This window comes from Pithys albifrons, chromosome 8, assembly GCF_047495875.1.
Source record: "Pithys albifrons albifrons isolate INPA30051 chromosome 8, PitAlb_v1, whole genome shotgun sequence".
NCBI classification, from domain to species: Eukaryota; Metazoa; Chordata; class Aves; order Passeriformes; family Thamnophilidae; genus Pithys; species Pithys albifrons.
In genome coordinates this window covers 25409116-25421764 of record NC_092465.1, presented here as the reverse complement: position 1 = coordinate 25421764, position 12649 = coordinate 25409116, and the positions used below count along the sequence as shown (strand labels likewise).

The 12649-nt window shown below is 36.7% G+C and overlaps 1 protein-coding gene across 5 annotated transcripts in view; it reads left to right on the top strand.

Moving 5' to 3' along the window:
- The window catches only part of PDE1A (phosphodiesterase 1A), a 183917-nt gene that overhangs the window by 129075 nt on the left and 42193 nt on the right, over positions 1–12649 (top strand). For all 5 annotated transcript variants that reach the window (XM_071562123.1, XM_071562124.1, XM_071562125.1 and 2 more), the window contains 3 exons: positions 10043–10225; positions 10674–10740; positions 11690–11806. In XM_071562123.1, the coding sequence (XP_071418224.1) occupies positions 10043–10225; positions 10674–10740; positions 11690–11806 (367 nt within the window). The remainder of the gene's footprint in view (positions 1–10042; positions 10226–10673; positions 10741–11689; positions 11807–12649) is intronic.

The window sequence follows — 12649 nt, the reverse complement described above, 5'->3', positions numbered from 1 at the left end:
GTCCTGCTCTAAGGGGGCATGCATGTTAATTCTGCAAAAAGCTGACTAACCAGAGTAAGGTAACAGGGAAACTTTTCAAAAGTGTGGCTCATGATGCCAAGTTAAACACATAGCCTGAAAAGCATTAAGGCCCTCAGCAACTTCAAAGGGCTCACATGTGTTATGAAGATGAACTGAATGAATTTAAGGTAAATATTTTAACATATTGGTAATTAATATGCCACTGTGGGTATATTTATATCATTTTTGTTGACTAACTTAAATTAATCAAGCTTCTTTTATATCAAATTAAGGGTTGATTTGTGGATTTACATTAGTTTACAGTCATAGGGTGTAAGATTTTTATCTGTCTGTCTGTCTGTCCGTCCGTCCGTCCGTCCATCCATCCATCCATCCATCCATCCATCCATCCATCCATCCATCCATCTTTAATATATTATGTGTATTGAAATTTTCAACAAACTTATCTTTTGGCTCATATTACCATAATAGAGGCCATAAAGGAACAAAAGCAGTGTATCATTGAGTCAAATGCCAGTGGAGGCTGAAGTAGCTTGTGTGGTTGCATTTGTCCTTGTTCCCATCAAAGAATACAGGTTCTTTATCCTGCTCAGAACTCTGTGAGACTCTGGAACTGAGTTAATTGTACTCATTAGTAGATTAGAAATAATAGTTTGGATCATAAGCAAAACGGCCCATTGCTGCTGAGCCTGAACACACAATTTTATACATCACAAACCTCAAATGACTTCAGTAGGCTTCTTACACATGAATTACTGTTCAGTTAGTGTCTGAAGCCCACATGAAAATACAAATGCTTTCTATTTTAAGCCCATTCTTGAGCCCTGGATTTTGACCTGAAGAATTTACTGACCTATTGCTTAGGTATCCAAGCAGAGCCAGACCTCCGCTTCAACCAGTGACCTAAAATTGAATCCTGGCTGTAATGGTCTCTTCTTCCTCAGCTTTCTGGAAGACAGCCTTCAGTATCAGCTGAGGGAAAGCTCATTTAAATAACTCTTCAGACAGATTAGGAACAGCAACAAACAGAGAGTTCATTTTGAGCATCCTCTTAACTCATCTTTCTGTTATGACGTGTATCCTGTTAACCAGGGTAGTCAGATTGTCCCAGCAGTGATCACTTGCTTCTTGCAGAAGGTCCTCCTACAATTCCTCATGAGAATAGAGATGAAAAAAGCAAAAAGAAAAGTCAAACCTAAGGTCAATAAAGAGACTATGCCATATCTCACAGCATCTTTTCAATAATGTAGCCAAGGACCAAGGGAGAGCCCACTCCAGAGCTCCAGGAAACCATTTGTGCTACTTAAAATCTGAGTTTCTTGTATCATACTATGGAGTTGTGTATGCACACAGAAGTACATGCAAATGTGTAAGCTGATGGCATATTGAATCTTTATTTATAGTGCAACAATCAGCTGGAAAAAAAGCTGTAGAATTCACACCCTATAGCAGAGGATGATTTTTTTTTTTTCAGGTCCTCTGACTTTCCCTTTGTCTGCTGCTGTGTTTATCTATGCTATAGTCATTTACCTGAGCATTTTTTATAACTCTGTACACATACTAATTTCCATACTTGAGCTTTCTAAAACTATGTTCAACTAGGTTGGGGGAAAGGCAGAGAAACAACAAAACAGATTTTATTTAGGAAGTTCTGAGACCAGTGTTCTTTAAAATGGGGTAAAGCAGTAGGGATAACTTTCCAAAATGAGGAAAAACTGGCTTGTGCCAATGACTGTGAATATTCCATATAAAAGGTTCTGAGCTGATGGAAAGCTGGAAAGCACAGACATCAGGCGCAACATAAGTGATGCTTTCCTATGAGCTTCCTTACCAGTGGCCCCATGTCACTTAATAAACCTGTTTAACAGGTTTTTAGGACTGCTGCATCTCTCAGGGCTGAATAATTGAAAGCTGCACTAAACACTTCCATGCAGGAGATCTGACACTCAGGAGTTGGAGCAGAGGTTTACTGGCAGCAGAAAATAGCCAGTGGAACTCTCACAGCTCCAGCCCCTCAGCGGATCTGCTCTGTGGAAGAAGTTCAAACTTACTTGATAGGTGTTATAAATAATTTTGACAAATCTTGAAGAATTTTCCCCTTTAGTACCTGCCACTTGGCTCAAGGCAATGGAAGACGGATATTTAGAGTCAAACAGGAAATAAATACAGCCTGATAATTTAGTCATGACAGCTGTTCTATTCCTTGTAAACACAGTCCTTCATTCATGCTAAGAAAAAAACCAAATCAAATAAAATCTAGATGGAAGTGACAAGATTAAAAAAATGTATTCCAGAGCTAAATTAAAAAAAAACAACCTTGTGAAGAATACCTTTAGATGGTTCTGAGTAAAATTAGTATATTTTTATTCCAATTAAGTATTTTTTTTTAAATGCCTTAATATTTCAGAAAATATACTTGATTTCAGGAGGATATTTATCTGTGTAGTTTAAATTCCATCTTGGCTTTTAGTTTGTTTCAGGCTGTATAATGCCCTTTTAAAAAACCTTTAGCATCTTGTAAACTTTTTCCTTAGAAGAGATGGTGTTTCAGTAACAAATATAGTAGCTCTTTTGTATATAGCTGAAAATTGCTTTGAGCATTTTTGGTTCAACGAGACAAATTAACAAATACAGGCTCATGAAGTGAAAGGAAATCTCATTAAGGCTAAGTGGCATTATAATATTATATGTTTACATGAGAGCTCTAGAAACAGTGGAGGTATTTCCATGATATTATAATGGCAAATACAGTTCTTGATAAAAAGGCCTTATTTAGGAAAAAAAAGTACACACTGTGATATGTATAATGTTAGCTAAAAAGGAGTTCATTAGATCCAAACTTTGTTATTACTGTTGAAATAAATATCTTGGACTACACTGACATTCCAGAGTACTGCTGCAGTAATACTCCAAATATTCCTGCACTTTTGGGACTTAAACAGGGACAATCACATCCTAGAACAGTGGACAAAAAGCAAATAGTTTAAATTGCAAGCCAAAGAGTTTTGTCATTTCATCTCACCAAATGTCTGTGTGACCCTTCTGGTGCACCACAGAGACATTTGTGATAGGAACATGCACATGTGCTTCTTTGTTTCATCGAGCCACAGGAAGAAGGAGCAAATTCTTGACTGGATACTGATGCTCTCAGAGCTATGTGTTGTGGAATGGAGCTTAGCAAGAGGCCTACAAGTAAATGGAATTCTCCTGTTTCCAGGAATTCCTGAGGTGAGGAACAGTCAGTATAGCCTGCTGTGGGGCAGCTTTGAGTACACAGTTTTGGTTATGTTTGCAAGCTGGGGAAGGTTGTTCCCTGGTATTTTCAAAAATTTCAATACTGCAACAGAACTCAAGTCCATGGCAGTTACTCCATCTCAGGCTAGGAAGGAATATCTCAAAATATAATAAACTGGGACACTTATTTGACAATCCTCTGCTTTCTTTCACTCTCTTCTGGCCATTAATATATGTTTAGCAGCTTGTTCTATTTTTAAATGAGAGCAAAATGTCTGAAGGCTCCATCTTCTGTGTTTCTTTTAATTTCCAAAGCCATATTTTATTATTAGTGTTTCAGGGCTCTAAGCTGGTGCTGCACAAGTTGCTGCTGAGCATCTCACAGCAGGAATCTGTGAGCTGACCTTGCAGGGCCATTTGCATTCTGTTTTAACCTGTGGCACACCAGACATAGCTGACTCTGGGAGTCATGTGGTTTCACTGACTGTAAGGCTCTGGATAGGGAAGGAACTGTGCCAATGCAGACACCACTGTCTATTCAGGGTAAGCAGCAGGGATAGTCACACCAGCAAATCTCTTTGATGGTGGAAGGACTGAGAAAGTTGAATTCTTTTATGTCAAAGAGACCTGGATAATTTTTTAAGCTTTTAAAAACATAATCTCTTTACCTGAAAAGACAGATTAATTTATTCATTTATACAAGAAGGTGACTGTTTCATTCACAGAACAGTGGGGCATCCAGCCAATGATGTAATTAATTTTCAAGTATCTAGGAAATATTTCTCCTCAAAATTGCCTTTTTGAGAAAAATCTATTAATATGAAAGAAAATATTCTGCCTAGACATACAAGGGTAAAACAGGTGGAATGGGATGCCCTATTTGGTAATTTGCCAGATGAAAAATATGGTCTGTATGATTCCTCCTTGAGCTGACTTAGTTGAGGAGAGATTTGAAGTGGCAATTATTTAAGCTTGAAGTTAAATTATAATCTTGAATATTCAGTCAAGTTTGCCGTGAGTGTGTATTGTTGGCCTCCACAGCAAGCTTGCGGTTAAATGTACTTTTCCTGACCTTGTCAGAACAAATGTGTCATTTGAGGTAGAAAATTCACTTTATCCATTAAGGGAATCTACAATAGATACTTTTGCAAAAGCTGCTATTAAGAAAAAGCTTGTTCTGTTAAGATGAGTGCAGTATATTCCATCCTTAAAAGCTTAAATTAAGCCTTTGAAACCTTTTGTATTAAGCTAAAGGCTTGGCTTTTTTTCTGAGAGGAAGGCTTACAACAGTATTAAAGTTATATTAAAAAAACCCATTTAAAATCACTGAAAATCTATCAAATTCTAACTAAAACTCCTCACTTCAGTTAGGGTATTTAATAAATGGCCAACATCCCTTTCCTGAAATTATTGAATTTTTCTGTCTTAAAGTTATTGCTGTCAATTTATTTTTGAGTCATGCCCTGAGTTATTCCCAGCCCTACAGAATTCACACAGTACCACATTAAAGCAGCTGAACTAAAAAAAAAAAAAAAGAGAGAGAGAGAACAAAAGAAAATACATTGGCTCATAACCATACTCCTGTAAAATGATATTTTCTTAATCGTGAGTATCCTGACCTGAATCTAAAGATTGATTTTGGCCTTTGGTTTATACCTCTGGATTTCCAAATACGAAGCAGACATCAAGAAGTGAACGTTTCCAATAACAGTGGTCCTTTCTACATTACTTGTTTTCTGTTGGAATACCTGTATGTCATCCAGACTATTTTTCATTTATTTAATTAATGGGTAATTCCTTGCATAAGAACAATTCTTCTAAGAATGTGCTAATTTTATGAGTACAACATGTCAGTAAATTCATTTCTTCCTTTAGAAAGACCTTTGTGGACTAAAAATACACCTCATTCATTTTTGAAATTTGTTTATCCTCAGTGGGAGTCAAGACAACCTTTTTGTGGGTGTCAGTAGAAATTGTAATGGACTATGGAGGATGTAAATATTGATTAAACATACTGATTCGTGCTCATTTAGGAAGATAGTGAGATAATAAAACTAAATAATTTGTAAAAAATGTGAACTGACTAGGTTATAAATTCTTCTGCATTGTGGACCTAGAAGAGGACTTTCCTCTATTCAGTCTTTAGGGCTTGATTAATTCACTAATCAACAAAGAGCTAATGCCTCCTTCTCAGTCTCTCCTCTGGAGATCTTTCACCACCTCTGTTAGACAGCATGAGTGATCAGCACTGATGGATTTTTTTCCCCCATAGCCATTATCTAATTTTATTTTTTTCATTTTCTTTTCTTTCTTCATCTTGATAGTACATCTGATTTATTCCTAAGGGGAAAGAAATATACTTCTGACTAGTCCATTACTATATTTAAAATTCTGATTAAATGAAAAGAGAGCTAGAAATTATCACCGCTTGAATTTTGAAAAATTATTCTTGGCAAAAAAACACAGTACTGTGACAAGAAGATCAGGTTATTAGTTACTGTGACTGCAATATTAATTGATTGCTAAGCTGAAATGCCATGGGCCATGTCTTACTTATTCCCACAACTGTCAATGGAAGTTCTACTCCTGGAATGAATAGAATTAAATAAGTCAAGCCTCCCCCTCTCCTTCCCACGCAGATCACTTCCTCCTATTGCATCTACTTAACAAGCTAATGATATATGTAACCCTGAAATTCTGACTTTGTGTTGAAAAAAAGTACTTTTTGTAGCACGTTTTATTACAACCTTTTTTGTTTTGTTTCTTAGCGTTTTTGGGTGTTCCTTAGCTTTATAGTAGAAAATTTGAAGTGAGTGCCTTCATGTATATTAGTATATACATTTATTTAATTCAACTACACTATTTGAGTTCATGCCTCTCAGTTAAATGGACTTCATCTCAATAGTTTTACTGTAAGATTGACTCTGTGTAACAACTATGTTGCTTTAGAATGCCCACAATCTCTGATCTTATGGCTGATTGATTTGGAGGGTGAAGTTATAGGTCTTGCAGTCACTTCATTCCAAATATTTTCTAAGTCAGAGGTTCTAGACTTGTGTTTGACAGTGATGGTCACTTGCGCACTACTTTATCCAGTGACATTTTTAAACCCATATAGAAATTTACATATTTCAAAATGTCATGAAATTAAATTACAATTTCCAAATTACATTTTGCAGTTTACAGTTATAAATTATATTTGTTTTTTTGTTTTGTTTTGTTTTGATATTTTTTGGGGGGGTCGGGGGGGACAGAATCATAGAATGAGATGGGTTGGGACCTTGAAGATCCTCTGCTTCCAACCCTCCTGCCATTTGCAGGGGTACCTTCCCTCAGACCAGGTTGCTCAGAGCTCCATCCAACCTGACTTTGAACACATCCTAGGATGGAGCATTCACAACTTCCCTTGCCAGCCTGTTCCAGTGCCTCACCACCCTCACAGTAAAGAATTTGTTTGTGACATCTAATCTAAATCTCTCCTCTTTTTGTTGAAAACAGCTCCCCCTTGTTCTAGCACTAAGTGATTGTGTAAAAAGATGCTCTCCCTCTTTTTCATAAGCCCCCTAGAAGTACTGAAAGGTTGCAATGAGATATCCCCAGGTGATTCTAAAGAAGTGTTTTCACAATCAGTGAGGAAAAGGTGTACAATTAGATATATTTCCCAATGCATATATATTTAGACTCCTGGAAATAGAATGGAAAGACTGTATTTTGTAATCAAAGTGAAAAGAGATGAGTAAGAGTTGACAAAAGCTGGAAACTGTGAAATAAGTCGAATATTGGATTCAAAGGATTTTTGATAATTAAGCATAGTTTGTATGAAGCAATATATAGTCTAATTTATTTTCCTTCTTAGATAAAATTTCCATCAAATTGTATATCCATCTAACCATCCATTTATTCAGATGTGTAGACCCATGTAGGAGCCCTGTCCCTGTAATTACAGCAGAATGGCACTCATCAGTGAATTTGTTCAAAGGCCATTTCTAGCAATGCATATGCCATGAGTAATTTCCCCCAATATAGTTCTTATTCTTCAAAAGGTCAGGAAAATATAGAAAATACACTGTTGTGAGATGAATTACTAGCCCTTGTTCCCTTGTTTCTTCTCCCTGAATGTAGTTTCAGTTAGGTTTTAAAGAAACTAATTGTCTTTGAGAAGTTATTAAGCTTATGGGTTGAGGGAGCCGCAAAATTTTGTACTTGCAATGTAATTCTAAGCTGTTGTTGCTTCCCTGCTTATGGAAACTGGAGAGAGAGGCACTGGAAGTCTCTCTTCCCATTGGCATGTTCAGTCATCTCTCAGCCGAGAGCACTGGTCTCATGAAAATTACTCAAATATTTTTTTCAAATACTGTTTTCTCTGTTCTATCTTTATGAAGAAACTTCTGTTACTGTCATTTACAGACTGAATAATCCTCCTTTACAGATGAATGATTAAAAACATGGAGAACCTGCAGTGTGTCTTTCTGACTCTGATTTATACTGCAGTGGCTCATATCTGCAGAGCTCAGGCTGTTGCCCCAAATTCGGACCTGCATCAGACTGTAGCAAACTGATGTAGAGCTGTGCTTCTTCATGCACAGGGGATGTGGGATATCCTGCTGTGTGCTCTGAGGCATCCCAGAGCCCAGAGCCCTTTTATGGCTGGAGGATTTTAATCTCATTGGAGTAACAGTTAGACTAGTATGGATTTAAGTGGAGTGTAACATAATTTTTAATTTAAGGAATAAATCCAACTTATAACCTTTGGCCTATGCCCAGTCTCAGACCTTTGGCCTATGCACAGTTTAGTTTTGCAAGATAATTTGCCCAAATCCTTTCTTCTGCAGAAGTCCTGCTCCTCTAAATCAAATTCCTCATTTTTGGCCTGTCCCACTTTCAGAAAATTTCATAATTCTTGTCCATTCTGCTCTTCTTGCACTCCATAGTCAAGAATTTTCCCAGTCTGATGATTCAATTACTCTGAAAAATAGGATTGTTTCTGCTGTTCTTTCAGTAAACTGAGGATGAGGGATGCATTTTATGGAATATTTCTTTTAAACACCAGTTGAAAAATATTACAAAATATGCTGCCAGCCAAATGAGCTGCTGAAACTGAGAACAGAGCAGATGAACAAAAACACACTATGCTCACCGTTCACCAGGAATTTTTATGAGTCTTCTGACATCAAGCTTCCTACCAGGCATCTTCCTAGAATCCCACGGATAGCTTGAGATTTATGTGGGGATTCTTTTGAACTACACTGTATTCAGGCTTTTCTTAATCATCTGTGTTGCTGCTCAATTTCTCAATGTGCCAGAGAAAACAAGGATTAGGCAAGGTATTGAAACATTGAAGAGAATCAAAGAAAGGAGTGAAAGAGATCTCGAATGAATATGAGGAGAGAGTACACAAACAGGGAAAAGGGTTAACAGTTTTGCTAAAGGCAGAAAGAAAAGACAACGGTAGAGGTGTAAACATGAAAATGGATAAGGAAGTGATAACTTTCCTCTCCCAAATAGCCATCTGCAAATGCTGAATTCCCACCAAATTTTTTTCCAAGGAATCTTGTTCACTTCGAAGAAGAGGCCCATGTTTTATCTTGACAAGCAGATTGTCTGATGAGAAAATCACACTCAGCAATACTTTGTCTACCATTAGTTAATGTCCAATTCACATGAACTCAAGGAGTTTCAGAAAGACTGCACGAGAGAAATGGATCTATGGAATGAAATAATGCAATTCAATTAGTATCACTTTCAGCAAAACATTTTAAAAGGTGGAATACTTTGCATGTGTTCAGGTCAGACTCTCCATTTCTTGCATAATCGCATGAAGGAAAACTTCATATATAACTAAATAAGAGATTTGGTTCTTGGAAAATGCCAGCAGCCTGAGGGACACAGGCAAATAACAGCAAAAAGAAAGGTTTATAGAAGTGTGGAACAGAAGTGTTGAATCTGTTTTAAGAGAATATTTATTTACAGGTTTCTTCTAAATAAACCTATGACCTCCAATTCAGTTTTGTTCAAGGGAATCTTCTTTTTAATACTTTTTCTATTTTGCAAGAGCTATATGTAACCTTCTCTAGCTTTTTGAACTGCTTAGAGGTGGGAAAGCTGACTTGCAATCCAATCCTGAGTAATATATTTATTGCTGTGATTTTGTTACCCTGCCTTCAAATAGGAGTACAGATCTCTACACAGAAGAAATTAATTGTCTTTATTGAAAGAACTGATTCCCTTTAAAACTTTTGTTGCACTGGAGTAACATGACAAGCATGTATACAGGGTGTTCATTGATGTGCATTCACCTTTGCATTGCTATGTTATATCATTTACTTTGCATCTAAGTATCAATACATGTTTTGTACCATTTTGGAGGACAGATCAGATGAACCACTGGTATTCCCAATTACAGCAGCAACCCTTCTTTCTATAGATGTTCCTGTCAGTCAACTGTTTTAGACATCTTGGGATTTTATAGCTCATTGATTACACCTTCATCCACCACTGCTCTGACAACTTTGTAGAAAAATCTTCTCTTGGCTTCCATTGAATATCTTGCATTTTAATATCTTTTACCTTCTGGAACATGGGCAGTGGGAGAGAGAGGAATGTGCTGTGCTCAGGTTCCCACTGGCCTCAGTCTGTCTCCCAGAGCAGACATCTAGTGATGTGCTAAGTCGATTCACTCACAACCTCAGCTCCTCTTCAATTAAGTTCTTTTGCCTGTTCCCCTCTCCGTGCTCCTCTTTGCTGAGTCTGCCATCTTGTTTGTTACCTTGTGTTAATGTTTTTGTAGGAAACTTTTGGACACTGAGGATGAGCTCTCTGACATCCAGTCAGATTCGGTCCCGCTGGAAGTGCGGGACTGGTTGGCTTCTACATTCACAAGAGAAATGGGAATAGTGAAGAGGAGACCTGAAGAAAAGCCCAAATTCCGAAGCATTGTGCATGCTGTTCAGGCTGGGATTTTTGTAGAAAGGTGAGAGCTTGGGTTTTTTATCACAGCAAGTACTGCTTTTGATCACAGTGGCTACCATTGAAGGTGCAGTAAGTGGTGGAACGAACTTGAAGCAAATCTTTGAGCCAGAAATTGTGCTTCAATTTCTGCAATAACTTAATTTTTCTGTACAGAAATCCAGGTGATTTGTAAAATCTCCAGAACAGTGGAAAATTCTGGGTATGAACTCAAAGGCTTTGCAATTTCTATAGTAAATTGTACCAAAGACTGCTCTAACATACAAGAGCCAATATACCATCAGAGGGACTTTTCTCATAAGGTTATAAAAAGATTTATGTAATTTTTGGGATCAGACCATTAAATCACTTAATATTATTTCAAAGACTGTGAAAAATTAATTAAAGAAGGTAAATTGTTCCAGTACTTTTTAATTGAATTTTATTTCTTGATATTTCATTTGTTCTTTTAGGATGTACCGAAGAACTTCAAGCATGGTTGGTTTGGCTTACCCATCAGAAGTGATAGTCACATTTAAGGTGAAATAAGTTTAATCATTGTGGAATTTGAATGTATTTGTACTTATGTTACGTGACTTTTAGGATGAAATGAAATTAATTTTGTACTGAACATACCCTAGCCATAGTTAGTACTACAAATCTGAGCCCGCAGAACAGAGAAATTAGTAGTTCAAAATTCAAAAATAGGATATGATTTTGTTTAATTGTGGTTTCATTTACATATTATTAGAGCAATAAGATGAAATTTGTATAGAAATTTTATAGAAATGTAAGATGTAGTTTTAACAGCTCCCAGTGGAATGGTAATCAGTGTCTCAGGCAGGAGTATTCATTTCCTTTTTAGGAAAGAAGAAGGAGATAGTATTGGGATAGAGCTAACAAAAGTAGCCAAAGCTTATGGAACAAGTATTTGCTGTGAATTTAAGGCATTACTGTAGTTCACACAAAAGATGATCTTTTATGGAGAGCTGAGTTCTTATGTCTATGTATGCAATTAAAATCTGGTATTTCTTGAGAATGAATTACCTCAGCTTCTCCCCTGAAAGTCAAACACTTATATTATTCTCAAATTTCTTTATGGTTAATGACATCAGTTTTAATGACCTGTTCCAAGGATGCTATTCACGTGCCCTCCATAAGCTTCTTTAGACAATTTGTATGCAGAAATTTAAAACTGAAAGATTAAGGCTTTTGATTCAAAGCATGCAAAGTTACCTAGGTCGTGTTACAAGTATTTTATTCATAACTGATGCAACTGTTTTCATCATTAATATTGAAGTAGTCATTAATGTGTTATCTATGGTAGGAGTTTGAAAGAGTTGGACTATAGAAAGAACACCAAACTCTCTCCTCTCCCTCCAAAAAAATCCCTCCAAAGTATCTCTTCCAATGACTAACTGGAAACCTGCTTAAACAGATGGAAATGTTATGTTTTTTGTTTTTGCTTTTCTTTTCTCCTGATCTACAGGATGTTGATAAATGGTCTTTTGACGTATTTGCCCTAAATGAAGCAAGTGGGGAGCACAGTCTGAAATTTATGATGTATGAGCTGTTTACCCGATATGACCTTTTGAGCCGTTTCAAGGTCAGGAACTAGCCACAAACGAAAATATGTATGCAAAAATACGTATGTCAAATTTAAAATACAAGATAGCATATGTTTGAGATGTCTTTTTCTATTGTACAATGCAATTCAGGATTTCAAAGAATATGGCAAATATTGTAATATACCAATAGGTCTACCAAATGGAACTACTGCAACTGGAAAAATGGAAAGCCATGGAGACCCATGTCATGTAATCTGTAAGCATTACATAAATAGGTTATATAGAGAGCCCATTTACTCAGCAGGACTGAACCAGTGACCCAGCTTCATGGAACAAAGATTACTAATAAGGCAGAAAACTGTAGTTAGTTTTAAGTAGTCTTTTCATGGACTAGATTGTAGTATGTTGCTTACTATTGTGGAGGGGCTTCAGCTGAACCTTCCTATCTCAACAGCTTCGAGAGATATATAAAGAGAAAGCTCCTTTTTGATGGTGTTTGCAGGGTGTATTTGCAATACAACATGGAGTATTATAGCCATCTTTGAAAGGTTGAGATAAAAAAACAGATCAAAATGCCATATATATTGTTATAATAGCACCAAATAAAAGTTTTCTTATACTTTCAAAATCTCTCCACTGCAAAACTCCATGTTCCTTTTGAAGTGTCTGCCTCACCCTGTAGTTGTTTTGAAGATTTTCACTGTAACTGGTAACCCATCTTTTCCCAGCAAACTGTATGTGCTTGAAGTCTTGGAACCACACCAGGGCTACCATTAACAATACAGACATGAAATACACAATGTTACTGGCAGAGTGGGCTTAAGCCCATTCTCAATTCCACTGTTTACCTTGCAGGACTTTTAAATAAAGAAAAAATGCTA